At 42.4% G+C, this 14971-nt stretch overlaps 2 protein-coding genes across 2 annotated transcripts; both read right to left on the bottom strand.

The window, feature by feature from the left end:
• Nucleotides 1-313: 313 nt before the first annotated feature.
• LOC120686212 (transmembrane protein 205-like) lies at nt 314-3045 on the bottom strand. Its single transcript, XM_039968393.1, has 3 exons — nt 2669-3045; nt 1687-1906; nt 314-786 (listed from the first exon to the last, which is right to left on the bottom strand). The coding sequence occupies exons 1-3, from the start codon at nt 2857-2859 to the stop codon at nt 571-573; spliced, it is 627 nt and encodes a 208-aa protein (XP_039824327.1). The 5' UTR covers nt 2860-3045; the 3' UTR covers nt 314-570.
• A 3635-nt stretch (nt 3046-6680) lies between these two features.
• Nucleotides 6681-11703, bottom strand: LOC120685201 (putative wall-associated receptor kinase-like 16). The gene is made up of 4 exons (XM_039967019.1): nt 11642-11703; nt 9940-10509; nt 9714-9769; nt 6681-7861 (listed from the first exon to the last, which is right to left on the bottom strand). The coding sequence occupies exons 1-4, from the start codon at nt 11701-11703 to the stop codon at nt 6681-6683; spliced, it is 1869 nt and encodes a 622-aa protein (XP_039822953.1).
• Between the last annotated feature and the right edge of the window lie 3268 nt (nt 11704-14971).

The following is a 14971-nucleotide window of genomic DNA, read 5'->3' on the forward strand; positions in this document are numbered from 1 at the left end:
TTCCAGTTCATTGACGCAATTGTATCCTATCATACCTAGAGGAAATAGTACTCAGACTGCAATTGTATCCTATCATACCTAGAGGAAATAGTACTCTGTCCCAAGCACAAGCTTTCTACAGCAAAATCAGTGGGCAGTTGGGCACATGGTTTTCGACCACAAGGCAAAAGAAACCAGTGATAGGAATGCACACTAAACAATTCATCCCGGGACATTTTTCAGAGAGTAGGTCTGAAACTTGCAGCATCTTGCCATTTCTTCAGGCTCAAGCTCAGATTGGAACATGAGCTGAGACTCTTGTTAGCTGCATTTCTTTACTGATCTATCTGCCTTGTAAAATCCTAGAATTTTGCCAGATATATTTCCAATAGACAAATTTCAAAATGAAATGAACTGCCTGCATTCTGTACATTATTAAAGTTCTTCATATCACCGCAAGGACCAAGGTTCTCACACCGACAGAACTCTTTCTTTTCTCCATAGAAACCTAGGCTAAGTTCGCAGTTTGTGGTCACCGGCTAGCAGCAGCAGCAGCAGCTTCAGAGCGTGGCAAAGCCCTCAGTCAAGCAGTCAAAGGTCGAGTTTGCTGGAGAGGTACCACGAGTGCATGGCCAGGCTACCAAAGGACATAATGTTGGCCAGCGACGACAGCCCGTGGATCATCCCGAACTTGCGGTTCATCGCTGCCAGGGCGGGGCTCCTCTTCGCTGTCTCTGCGTTCTTGGAGTACCCAACCTCTGTGCCGATGCCGAGGTCCTTCTCCATCTTGTGCCTCTTCATCATCATCTGCGCGACAAGAGCAATTCGATTGGCACATGGTCAAAATGATAGTAGGAAAGAATAATGTTGAACCAACCAAAGAACAAGGCACATTCTTTTGTTTTTTAAGTTCACTAGCCAAAGAATAAGGCACATTCTTTTGTTTTTTATGTTCACAAGATCACCTCTATACTACTCAAATAACAGAATTGTGTTGTTGTTGTCGATTTCAGCAATCAAGATATATCACTTCAGAAGTTTGGTCTCTAAAACAACAATTAAGTAATGAGAACTACAATGCAAATGCGAAATCAGACAATCACATGCTTGAACAGAATTATAACTAGCCTGTAATGCTGCCAGGTGCATGAACTGAATTGTGATCGGTGTATTGAACGCTAACCTAAAGTCCTCACCTTTGTAATGCAAATTGGACTGGGGTACTTAACCAGAATTCTAAAAAAATGTCAAAAAGGTTCATATACACAGCTGGACAAATATCCTTGCTTTGTCAAATTACTAAATTGCCCAATTTTCTATCAAATTTTATCCAAAATTATGATTCTAATAAAACTAGATTTTTTGCCTCCAGGTTCTAGACTGCTAATTATTCATGGACTAAATTCTGCTTTATGCAATCTGTATTGATTCTTGAAAATAAAATAAAGAACAAATCAATGTATTCCTGTGAGCGCTGCAAGGAATAGTAGTCATAAGTTGCAATATGACCTATGTAACCATATAAATCTACATATAGCTTCCTTTTGCCTCACATACCTCAACTACCATCAACATAGAAAATGAAATTGTATATAAAAAGTGTAAGACATGCATTCATTAGTCCTGATATTATCACAAACTAGCATTTGTCGAATCCAAAATGAGATGTAAACAAAAAACCTGAAGGCCGTGAACAAAGTATTTCACCTCAACAGTCATAGGTGTGAAGACCAGAAGGTTTGACAGGTTACAGCCAAGGGCTGAAAGAAGGAATCCAAGCTGGTAGCGCTCGATGGTTGATGATGTCTTCCAAGGGTGCAGGTATGCGAATGCTGCCACAGATATTGCTGAACAGACTGATATCAAAGTGAAGTACGCTGGGAACATTTTCCCCTGCAGACTCCCAAACTGGTGCCTCGGCAAGTACCTTCAGAATAAAAAAGATTATTTCAAAACAATGTCAAAAGGTTTATACTATGTTCTGAAGGGAATAATGGACCTGCACAGTAGCGCATCCACTCATGGTCACTAACTATTGCAAGAACAATATACGGCAACGGTGGACTTCTCTGCTCTCACTACAACAAGATAATATGTACACTGTAAATATAAAACTGAAGGTATACTTGAACACCTGAGCAGAAGTCATATAGAATTGAAGGTATACTTGAACACCTGAGCAAAAGACATTGCTTTCTAGACTCAAAGACTGCAGCCAGCATATTACTCCAAATATTTAGGCAACAAACAGAGGAACAACCCCACTTGCTTGCAAAATTGCAGCTGTGTTTACCTGAACGTTCAGAATGTTTCTTGAGATGATGTTGACAGAAATCATCACAATATCCACAAGCCAACATCTAGAAAAATCCAGCTACAGCACTTACGAGCTACACGCTACAGCATTAAAACAATCCAGCTATCCCAATTCATGATTTTTGGGCTCCTTCCCAACAGATCTTCAAGGTGCAATGTTTGCAAAAAGGCCCCTTCCCAACAGATCTTCAAGGTGCAATGTTTGCAAAAAGGCCCCTCGTGGGGCCCCGACGGTCGGTGGCTGCGGACCGAAGCAGAGGCGAGGCGCCGGCCGGTCAACGGCGGCGGCGAGATGCATCGGTCGGAGCTAGCAACGAGCGAACCCACCCAAATTCTCAGGTTACCAACGGGACGGATGAAGCCGCCTGCTTACTTGAACATGACGATGCCGCCGACGAAGGTGACCCAGAGCCCGGCGCCCCAGCCGGTGGCGAACGCGAGGAGGTGGACCAGCCTCGCCGCCGCCGTCGCGTTGCCGCCGCCGAGGCCAAGCGCGTCGGGCGCGAAGAGGAGCCCCGCGGCTAGGAACGCCGCCGCCGTGAGGAACCGCGCCGCCCACCCCATCGCGCGGCCCTTGGAGCCCGAGACGGCCGCGCGGCGCTGGGGGTCGTGGAGAGCGAGCGAGCGGAAGAAGACGGTGGAGACTGGAGAGGGAGTCTGCGTGCGAGCGGGCAAGAGGACTAGAGGAAGAAGACGGTGGAGACTGGAGAGAGAATGGGGAAGGAGCTCTGAGCTTGGAATGGAAGCGCCGAGAGTAAGGGGTTTAGATTATGTCACATTCAAGAGAATTTTAATATTTATTAATATTAAATAAAATTTGATTATAAAACTAACTGCAAATTTTTGGGGTTAAATTGCGAGACGAATCTAATAAAGTATATTAATCCGTAATTAGCGGATGATTACTCTAGCAAATTATGGATTAATTAGGCTCATTAGATTCGTCTCGCGATTTACATACGAGTTCTGTAATTAATTTTGTGATTAGTCTATGTTTAGTACTTCAAATATAGAAATATTTCCTTTCAAAAATTTTACACCTTGCAACTAAACAAGGCCCAAATCAGTGGGCAATACAATACAAAGGAAGGGCAGCACATGGTTTTGGACCAGACAAAATGGAACCAGTTGTTCAGGAAAGCATGCCAAACAGTAGGAGCTCTGAAAGTTCAGAGGCTCTTGTCATCTTTGCATACTCTGAGCTCAGATGAGAACGAGCGGTAGCTCGGACGGTAAGGCTTGAGTGGCACGAGCCGCCGGTCCCGGGTTCGAGCTTTACTCGGCCCGCGATTCTCACCAGGGTTTTCCCCTATTTCTTTCAGGTACAGGTGGCCCTTATCCGATCGTGCTCTGCACATGAACAGGCAACAATAGAGAATAGGTTGTAGGTCTTAACTTTCTTGTAGGGTGGTGTTGAGTGAGGTGTGAGTGTGTGTGTGTGCGGTGTGCGTCTACATGTAAGTTCAGATACTACATCTTGTACTCTAGTATAGGGCCCTAAAAAAAGGCTCCGAGCTCAGATCAACTGACATTTTTTTAATCTAAATCTCTTGGCCAATTTGCCTACCTTGTTCAAGCAAAGACATTTTGATACAGAGACATAATTTCTTGCAGGAACGATACATCTAACCTGACAGATCTCCATCTCCACCTTTGTAGAGACGGAAGCACCATGGCAATCGCAACCCAATACCCCGCCTCCCAAAACGACACAAGTTATTCAGACAACCGAGCACCGCATGCTGCTGCCGGCGTGGCGCGTCGTGTTGTGGATATGGATGGCAACGGGACGGGTTCGCTTGGGTGGAGTGTTTGGAAACCCAAAATCGAAATCCGAATTTAAAATCCGAACCTGACCCGAACTCCGATTTGGGTGCAAATTCATGGCCAAAACCAAAATTTGCGGATACCCAAAACCCAAAGATAATCCAAAACCCAATTTTTTTTACAAATCACCAACAATATTTCCAAGTTCCAACAACCATTGACAGCAAAACAATCCAACAAACATGGACTGCGACAACATTCCAACACAACAACATTCCAACAAGACATAACACAGCTGAGATTATTACAAATAGTTGAGATTATTACAAACAAAGCAACACCACACAAGTAGCACTCCAAGTTCAATACAAGTGAAACAATATAAATCAACATCCATAGTCCACCAAACAAATAACAGTAGGCCTCCAAACAAATAACATTATTACAGAGATCATCATTTTCATTCATTCATCAATTATGGTGGAATCATCTTCATCCTGTGAAACAAAAATAGAGAGATTAGCTTAGTACTTAAATGTTCATCATATTGTATATAAGTATATTCACAAGTTGAATACATAAGAAAATAATAGCAATACCATTTCTTCATCTTTTTCATCAAGACAAGTCATCAAAGCACCAAGGAAAGTAGACTGAGACTCTGCATTGATATATTCACAAATTAGTACTATAACTTATATGGAACAAGACCACATACTTGTAGAAATTACACTTACCTAACATATTTGCCTGCGTCTGTAGGTTGTGTGTGAATTGTGCGTGAGACGCCCCGCCCTAATGTCTCAAAGATTAATAATGATCGAAGCTTTGCAGCAAACATCGCCGTGGATTAATCAATAGAGACCTTGTCGGGGGAGGGAGTGACCCGGGCGAGATGCGGCGACGGAGGTGGAGATTAGGGGAGGGAGCAAGTAAGATTCGAAACACAGCGGCGGGCTCACCTGCATGCTTAGGACCCGATCAACGACAGCGGTGGCCTCCCGCTTGGCTGTCGTGGCACAAACGGAGGAGTCCATGGTGGCCCGGGTGGCCTTGACAACGAGGGCGGGGGGAGCAGAGGAGGTGATGCTGTTGAGGAAGTTCAAATTTCCCTTTTGAACTATGACACCGAACATCCTACCCCTTGACCAAAGCCACCCCGGTTTTCATCACATCAATATGATTTTCTTTTTTCTCTCCCTCAAACTTTAATAGCAAGAAAAAATAGTTAAATGGCTCTAAAAATTATGAAACTTTTTATAGAGGTAAAGTAGGTGATAAAGAACCTATTTTGAATTTTCAAAAGTTTAAATCCAAATGAATTTGAAATATAAATATTTAATATAGGGAAATTTAAATTTCATTGAATTTCTAGGACATCAAAACATGCACCAGAATTTCTTTAACCTAAGGTTTATTCTAAATTTGAAACTTATGGTTTTAATGAAAGAAAGAATTCAAATTTCATTCAATCTTTAAGGCATCAAGATGAGCTCCATCTTCAACAAAATTTGAACTGTATGACACATATTACACATATTAGAGGTGTATCATTCTGGAATTTTTGTGAGTATATGTTCTATAGCAAAATTTTATATTTTTTGTTTATGTTTACATAATTTAAAATCTACTAAAGGATTTGCATATGTACACATCAAATATGTGAATGCTTGAGTAGATTTTAGATTCTATGAAAATAAATCAAATTTGGCTTATTTGACCCTTCCTAATAAACTTAAAATTCTACTATAGAACCTATACTCACAAAAAATTCCTTAATAATGCACCTCTAATATGTACCACACAGTTCAAATTTTGTTAAAGATGGAGCCCATCATGATGCTTTAAAATTTTAATGAAGTTTGAATTCTTTCTTTCTTCAAAATTTTAAATTTTAACTTTTTTATTTTCAACTTCAAAAGGTTGAAAAATTGGGTTCTCTACACTCTTCTCTATCACTATGCCAATTTTCATGATTTTTTATCCACGTTTGCTACCTCAATTGAGTGAAAAAAAGGAGAGAAGGTATAAAATCTATGAAAAAAAATTAAAAACTGCTTGTGAAACCACCGATGGAGGCAAAACAAATGGTTTGATAGTTGGGGGAGGCTGGATTACTGGTTTTGTAATTGAGGGATGAAGACTTTTTTGATAGTTGAGGGAGGGAAAGTCGACTTTTTCAGAGTGGGGATTAGGAGGGAGAGACATAGGCCTGGGTTTGAAGGGTTGTTAGGGTGTTAGGCATAATTTTTGGTGGCCCAATGTCTTCTATTCCCCTACTTCACAGCCCAGTCTAATTCTACTCTAAGGACACCTGCACGCGTGGCCCAATAACACGAAAAAGGTCATCTTCTACCTCGCATCCCCCCTGGCAGCAGCACAGTGGCCAGCAGGACCACAATGGTGACCAAGGCCTATGGTGGCGTCATCGATCATCTAGTGACTTCCACTCATAGAAAGCGACTTCATTTCTGGTAGAAACAAAAAAGCAACTTTCACACAAAAGGCGACTGTCTAACTGAAACAAAAGAGATGGTAAAGAACACAGGTTCTGGTCGAATAACCACAGATAAATATTGGATACATTACGCTCATGCGTAGAGTAGAAAGATACCCATCTAACGAGGGAAACTTGCAGACAACAAAAATTCTTGCTCCATACTGTATCTTCTGCTTGACACCTTGCTTTGTTCCCCTTCTTTTGTCTCTGATGAACAATTCACTGCAGCAATGCCATTCTCCTCAATTCTTCTAGCAGCAATTCCTTTGAGTGCATGCTCCACTTGTTGCATCCTAGGTCGGTCCTCACCTGTTAACTTTATACATGATGCTGCAAGTATGGCCACTTCATGGACTTCCTCGTCTCCCTCCTCTACGACTAGTGGATCTAGTATTTGGACAAGATTATTCTGGTCAAGCAAGTTGACGAAGTGAGAAACAAGGCTCTCATCGTCCAAGGACAAATATGAAAATGGTTTCTTCCGGGTGAGCAATTCCACAAGCATGACACCAAAGCTATACACATCACTTTTCTCGGTAAGACGGCCTGTGTAAAAGTACATAGGATCCAAATATCCTATAGTCCCTTGGACCCTCGTAGTTAGGCCTGCTTTTTCAATAGGAATGTATCTTGAGGCTCCGAAGTCCGACACTTTTGTTGTCAAAGTGTCATCAAGAAGTATATTACTAGACTTAATATCTCTGTGGATTATTGGCATTGAAACCGATGAGTGAAGATAGGCAAGAGCACTAGAAGTTTCAACTGCAATCCTCAGCCTCGTTCCCCATGGCAATTGTCTTGGTCCTTCAACATGAAGATGCTGGTAAAGGGTTCCATTAGAAATAAACTCATAAACAAGCAAAGGGACCTCTGTCTCCAAGCAACACCCAAAAAGTTTTACTATATTCCGATGGTTGATCTGTGAGAGGATGGCTACCTCATTTAAGAACTCATCTATTTCTCTTTGGACTGTTATATTTGATTTCTTGATGGCTACGACATGTTGGTCTGATAAAATCCCTTTATAAACAGTACCATGCCCTCCACCACCAAGCTTACGGGCTTTGTCGAAATTGTTAGTTACCTTTGCAAGCTCATCTACCGGTATGATCATCCTTTCCGCAATGACTGTATTTTGGGATACCAAATGTTGCAACAACTGTCCACGATTTTGCTTGAAATACTTTTGCTTCAACTTCTTTGCTCTCAAATGTTTAAACTTTTGTGTCATAAAGATTGCAAGGAGAACATAAAGTATGGAGCCCACCCCGCTACCAATTGCTATACCAATGATTAAACCTGAAAGCAAGTAGATACTATTTTTATTACTCTCTTAGTAACGAGAAGTTCATTTAAGTGGAAACAATTAGGTTAAGAAAATTAAAAGGCAATGAAGTTTAATTTCGGTCTACGTGAACCCATTATATTTGTAGAAATAAAAAGAAGGAAACTGGAATAAATAAAAAGCTTTCATATGTGCTTTGGTGCTATCAATGTTGCAAACTCGAGCTAAAATCTGGTGTGTCTAAACTTTAAAACACACAAACATGCAGTGCTTTACACTAATTATTATTACCAAAAATCCACATTTTACATTTAAAGTGTAATGAAGACAATAGAGAAATCATCATCAAATGGCTCCTACTGAGACTTGAAGGAGATATATATACCTTTGGAGTGGGGCTTTTGGAGGACTGGATCATCAGCTGGTATTGGGACGCAGCAATTAGCATATGCAAAGATGGATTAATCAATCAATAGTTAAACATGCTAATAAAATAGAAAAGCATGCAGTACTATGTAGAATGATATTACAAATTACTACCTCCGTTTTTAACTATATGACATGACGATGTTTAGAACAACAATTTTAGTTATTCAAAATGAACTGAATTTCTTGTCTTAAACGTCATCAGATATATAAAAAAAGGGTAAATTGCACTCACCCTACAACAACTTGGTAGGTGGGTGCAAATTGGTCCAACAATTTATAAAATGCTCAATTTAGTACAATAACTTGACAACTGGATGCAGATTAATCCAACAACTTAGAAAATGTTTAATTTAGTGCAATAACTTGGTAAATTGGTGCATTCACAGTCCAAACCTTACACGACAATGTATTTGCTAACGTCAGGTCACAATAAACAGTAAACAGTATATTCACGTGAGAATGTATTATTTGACCAGCAATGGACGCCAATAATTTTATTCTCAGAATAAATTAATTATAGTTTTATTAAAAATAATACATTATTTAACCGCCATTACAACAGCAACATATTAAGCACAATAGATGAACGTCAATAATTCTTAAATTTAATAAATGGAAAATATTGATGGTGTAATTCTAAAAAAATTTATTAGTTCAAATTCAATCAAATTTTAATGAAACACTGAAACACCATTAGCATCACTGAAACACCGAAGTCGATAAGAGAGACCCTGAAACCTTAGGTTTCTCCTGCGCTTCTGTGCTCATGTATTCAACTATGCTTTTGTTTGTTTCTGTTTATTACTTTATTTAGCTCATTTTCCATTCTAACCAATATAGAGGCTTTAAGAATATATGTACCAAGCTCATAAAAGGTATCAATAGTTTGTATCAATATATTGATTTTCTAGCTTAATCGTGCATATAATCAAACATATCGAAAACAGTGAGGGTGATTTTTTTTCAAAATTGAATATCAAATTAAATAGTTTTAATTAAAATTAAATCACTATAAAAAATAATTATGTAAAGACATAACATTAATTTCTAAACACTGAGGGTTCTTATCTTGGCCAAATACATTGCCAGGCAGGTGTAGCACAAAAATCAATGGTCCAATAATACTTAATAATTTGTTCTAACGTGAATATACTCTTTATCGAGACCTTGCGTTAGTTACATTGCTGTGTAATATTTGGACTATGAATGCACCTATTTACCAAGTTATCACATTAAATTGGGCATTTTACAAGTTTTTGGACCGATTTGCACCCACTGTCAAGTTATTGCATTAAATTGAGCATTTTACAAATTGTTGGACTAATTTGCACCCACCTGACAAGTTGTTGTATGGTGGATGCAATTTACTCTTAAAAAAACAGAGAGTAGTTAACACTCCTAGTAAAAAACAAGCTGAGTATATATAAAGTAGTGTACCTCGGCAGCCGCTGGCGCCGGGCAGGTAAGGGTTGCCGTCATAACCCGTTATGCACCTGCAGAAGTAGCCAAAGGACAAGGATACGCACTCTGTGTGGTCGCTCCTGCATAGCAAGCGGGATGTGTTGCCAGGGCACGATTGTTTATGTTTCTTTGATCCCAAGTTATACCGATTCGGCAAGCCGGCCTTCCCTGGCTGCGCCCCCCACCGGAGAACAAAAGGAACCCGGAGACCGGCAGCTCGTTCTGAATGTCCGCCTTGGTCAGGTTGCTACTATCGTCGAACCACCCCTTCTTGGCGAGGAACACTTGCCACGGCGACTTGTTCTTGGGCCCCTGCGACCTCAGCTGCACAGCATTGGTGGGTACACCACGGAGAAAGTCGCTGAAGTTCCTGGGGGCGACGGCGATCTCCGCCTGGCAGCAGCCAATGCCGAAGCAGAGCTTGTCTTTAACGATCCCTTTGTATTTGGATAAGTCCGGTGAGCAGATGGAGGTGCAGCCGGCGCTGATCTTGGGATTGCTTTCGTTGATGTCCTCCACCAGCATCACCGTGAGGTTGCACCCGAAGAGGAATAGCTCGTTCTTGAAGGTGTACAAGGTGTAGATGGAGCCCGCGAAGCTGGTGCCGAAGGGGAACAAGGGCAAGCCATCGGAGGTGAAGTTGGGGGTGCTGTCGTCGTCAATGATGGGCCCGGTGCGGATGACGTGCACCGTGGGGATCGTGGTGGTGAGGGAGATATTGATGGCCTCGAGGGTGCCGTCGCCGAGGAGCAGCCGCGGTGGCCCGCGGCCTCTCCGGTGTCAGGTGAGGTTGAACCCCGGCCAGTAGCAGCGTGCCGGCCCCAAGCCGAAAGGGTACGGCACGCCCACTCCTCGGCAGCTAGTCTTGCATCCTTCCAGCCCGATCATAGGCGTCGGCAATGCCGTGGCAACAGCAGTCGTCGCCAACACTAGCAGAGCAATGGCTGAGTTTAGCGCCACCATTAGTCTGCTGTGCACTCTCCCACCAGCTACTGTAGCCACCAATGTGCGAGGCACTAGTTGTAGTACTTTACAGCGGCTCCGTTGATCGATGTTCTATAAATGGATGGACGGAAGGCGCGGATCCCTGACTAGGCCCACGCGTTCACACCTCACCTATTTAACAATAAAACGAGATAGATGACCTTTCCACCACGGTCGCTAGAGAGAGAAAAAAAGGAGAAATAGTTCAGAAATGCTCAAAAAAAAAGCAAAACATCGGACCATCTGTGTGCGTGGTAGACTCTAATCATGACTGACAATGACCTATGTTAGATCTAACATGCTTCAAAATTACCCACTTCTGCTATTATGCAACAATTAACCACAAAGTACCCCTAATACTAATACTTGATAATAAATACCCACTTATGTCATTATAAAAGAACGATGCATAGGTATTCGATTCTAAAATTACTCGTATATGCATGCTAATATATATGTCAGTGCTAACATAGTAAGAGCAATGTAACATAGTAATCATGCACAATTCTTTTTATGAGTGCAATCATTCATGACATAGCAGTAATTATCCAGCTAAATCATAACAGTCTCAAGATTTAAAAATAAATCCCATGGGATGAAATAATATTTTTGAACAATATAGAATTGCTAACATTGCTAGCCTGCATAATCTTGCGGGCAAAATTAGCTAGTTATTCTTAAATTACAGTTTAAGGATGTGAAGATGTGATTAAATATGGGCGGCGACATGGGATAAAATAATAAGGTGCGGAGGCAGAAATGGTTAGCGGCGGCGGTGGAGGGCAAGATGGTGGAAGGGCCGGAGGCCGCCGGAGTCAAGAGAGGCGGAGGACGGCAGAGCGCCCAATCGCAGAGAGCTTTGAATAGACACTCCCATGTCGCCACCATGGCCTCCACCCCGTGCCGCCTGCGGCCCTTGCCTTCGCGCCCTCCGCCCCACCCACGCCGCCACCGCGGCCTGTGCCCGCAGCCAGTGCAGCATGCGCCGGTGGCTGTCGTCAACAGGGAGACAAAGTGGGGAGAAAATGACACTCGATTGGAACTGAAAAGGTCAATGGGCACGTCATGGTACAAAATTTTGGGGCCGGAAATTTTGTTTTCATGGGAAGGACGACGGAGGGAGTACATCCTTCTATGCCAACCATGATTATTGATTAATGATGCCATCATCAATTTGACTGCTAACCCACATATATGCCTTTTCTGAGTTGAGTGCTGGCTGCCGTCCTCGAGTTTGCCGGCCGGCCATGAAACCCTGAGCCTGGTCAGATCGAAACTTGATCCAAGTGTCTGCAGTATACAGTCAAAATTTCACCTGTTTCCATCGATCAGCATACGTCTGGCTCTAGTTCACATGAATTGACAGCAAATACAGTAACGATCTTAAAATGGGTTTCTAGCCGAGAATAGTTGATATGGGTGGAAAGAGAAAGAAAGATGAGAGAAACAAGACTCATTAATTAGAAGATACTACTGACACATTATTGTATTCATTGTCTTTAAAATCGATTTTAGATGAGCATGAGTTTAAAGATATATGGGCAATCGAACGCCATGCACAGCCTTAACACACATGTACAACGTTGTCCTTGCACGCTCCTTCGGTTAATGGAAAATTCGGGTATCTAGAAATACTACCGGAAATTGACCCAAAAAAGGAATACCCGAAATTTTGGGTACCTGAAATATCAAGTTCGGATTTTCCCCAAAATACCCGATCAACTACCAAATATTTGTCTCTCCCATTAGGCAACAAGTAAAAAGGAGGTTCAAATACAAAATTAAGATCATATCATTGTTATTGCACAAATCAAACAAACAAGCAATCAACAAATCACACAAATAAATTTTTTATTGGGTTGTTGGGGTCAAGTGAGTGGATTAGGCCATGATCTTTTGGGTTTCAATAAAGTTCGGGTAATTCGGGTACCGGGAGTCAAAATCCGAATTACTCGAATTAAATTCGGGTTTCTTAACTTCCTATCCGAAATAGTTATCGATATATCGGGTTCGGATAATTCAGGATCAGATTTGGATTCGGGAAATTGTGCCCACCCCTAATCTAAACGGTTACATGCCCTCAGGACTCAATCGTGACTCTTGGCTCGTTAGGTTTGTCTAATTTAGCAGGTATTAATTGAGCTACTTAGATATCAGCTGAAGTCGTTATTTGGTGAATGTTAACAACTTAACATAGAAGAATTATTTTATGGTTGTTAGATGACTTATCTTTTGCTAAACTGCTTATTACCTATATGTCACATTCCATGTTAACTAAGCATCGACCAGTATTTGACTGGCCTGGTAAGATGGTGGACTACAAGTATTTGTACTAGGTATTCCAATTGCTATGCATGGCCTCGCACTCTACCAGTCCAGTCCACCATGTGTCGACGTGCAGACGTATGCAGCCGTCCCAAGGCTGCAGGGCGGCCAGCAGGAGTTTATTTGTGTCCATCTGGCGCTTTTTCGTTTAACTCCGGTTAACTACATGCCTTACATGCTGCATCGTTCAACACTTCAACTCCGGTAGTAGATCTCGAGGATCGATGGCCTGCAAGAATAATTAGAAACCAAAGCTTAGATGAAAAGGAGCGATGCAAATATGAATACTTTGACCACGTACAGTACTTGGGTGCCTAATCAAAGCGAGCTGAGTTAACATGAATTGGTTAATCAGGATCCACTGGAACCGGACGGGGGAAGCATCCATCCTCCAATGGCGGGGATGAAAGCGGTCGGGAACGATCGGAAAAAGACTCTTAACCACTTTTGTTTTTATATTTTTATTCGGAAATGGAAGCGGAATCGGAAGAAGTCGGTCGGGAAAGCAAAATTGGATATACGGAATGTTGGGAACAAACATTTCGATCGGGAACATATCAATAGCGGTCGGGAATCGGTAATTCAAATCGGGAACGCCGCGCATATTACCACTTCAAACATTTAACTCGATGCAAATATTGTCATAGATAAACAAATAGATGTACAAATAAATGTTATAAGTCTCCATAGAACACAAATAAACAAATAGCAGCAATTTACTTTTTAGTTGTACGGAACACTTGAAAAATGAAAGAATTGTAAAGAAAAAATAAAATGGAAAACAAAAGAAAAGAAAAAGGACAAATCAGTTCGTTACTCCTTCCGTGAATTACTGGGCCACCATGGCCCACATCCTTAGCCCCCTGCGATCGAAGGCCCAGGCTGTATGGCAGGCAGCAAGCAAGCACGTCTAGAAGATAATTTCAGTACGTTCCAGCTATAACCAGCAGCGGACGGAGGTTACCTAGGTGATCCAGGGGTTTGGCGACTCTGCTGGCGACTCCCCGCCGGCGAGGAATTTGGTCCTGGAAATCCCTGCTTTGGTCCTCTCCCTCCTGCTCGGGCTGACTAAGAGCAGATACAATAATAGGCTTATAGCCAAGCTAGTCAGTAATGTTGATGACATGGAGGAGAGAAGGAAGGAGAGAGAAGAGAGCTTGGCTCCAAATTAAATACCAAGCTAGGCACGGATGCATAGGCAATAGTGGGTCCCAATAGAGATCTTTGTGAGGAGAAGAGGAAAGAGAATGAAACCATATAATAATAAAAAAATATTTGGAGCCAAATAAGAGGCTATATAGCTTGACTTTTGTTCCTTAGCTATAAGCCAAGCACTTGGCTCTATTATTAACCATGCCCTAAGGGGCCGGCGTGATCGGCTGACCGGCCTTGGTAGGACGGTGGTTGGGCTTCGGGGGGTTTTTTCAGGTTGCGGCTGAGGAGATGGCGTCAGATGCATCTGGCTCATGTATGGACCTAGGTTTCTAGGACTTGACGACTTCGGCGGCGTTCTGTGCTGACAAAGGTTTTCCACCGACACCAGTCCTCCTCCTCGCGTATGGTTGAGTCGTCCTCCGCTCGGGCTGACCAAGGGACTGATCTGACTTAGTTTCCCGGCCTTGGCGGGGTATCGGCTTGATCTGCGAGAGTAGGAACAGGGGTAGGATCATGGCGGCAGATAAGAAGAAGCAGAAGAAGATCAAAGAGGGCACTTGTCCTACTTCATCGGCTGGCTCCGAGTCGGAGTGCCACCGGGACCAATGAGTTGCTTGAGCTGGAACTGCCGCGGCTTGGGCAATGCCGCGACAGTTGGTGAGCTTCGCAATCTTGCGAAGAAGTATGCCCCGACCGTGCTATGTGTTTTAGAAACTCAGATTCACAAGTCACGGGTGGAGTTGTTAAAGGGTACTCTAGGGTATGATAAT

Source organism: Panicum virgatum, chromosome 8N (assembly GCF_016808335.1).
Source record: "Panicum virgatum strain AP13 chromosome 8N, P.virgatum_v5, whole genome shotgun sequence".
NCBI classification, from domain to species: domain Eukaryota; kingdom Viridiplantae; phylum Streptophyta; class Magnoliopsida; order Poales; family Poaceae; genus Panicum; species Panicum virgatum.

What these genes read in the sequence shown, in the direction of transcription:
- LOC120686212 (XM_039968393.1), bottom strand. Translation starts at nt 2,859, where the DNA reads ATGGGGTGGGCGGCGCGGTTCCTCACGGCGGCGGCGTTCCTAGCCGCG. An exon ending in GGCGGCATCGTCATGTTCAA is followed by an intron (nt 1,907 to 2,668) that starts GTAAGCAGGCGG and finishes TTTATTCTGAAG; the next exon opens with GTACTTGCCGAGGCACCAGT. An exon ending in TCACACCTATGACTGTTGAG is followed by an intron (nt 787 to 1,686) that starts GTGAAATACTTT and finishes CTTGTCGCGCAG; the next exon opens with ATGATGATGAAGAGGCACAA.
- LOC120685201 (XM_039967019.1), bottom strand. Translation starts at nt 11,703, where the DNA reads ATGCTGCACTGGCTGCGGGCACAGGCCGCGGTGGCGGCGTGGGTGGGG. An exon ending in AACGAGCTGCCGGTCTCCGG is followed by an intron (nt 9,770 to 9,939) that starts GTTCCTTTTGTT and finishes CTACTTCTGCAG; the next exon opens with GTGCATAACGGGTTATGACG. An exon ending in CGGCGCCAGCGGCTGCCGAG is followed by an intron (nt 7,862 to 9,713) that starts GTACACTACTTT and finishes ACTTGCTTTCAG; the next exon opens with GTTTAATCATTGGTATAGCA.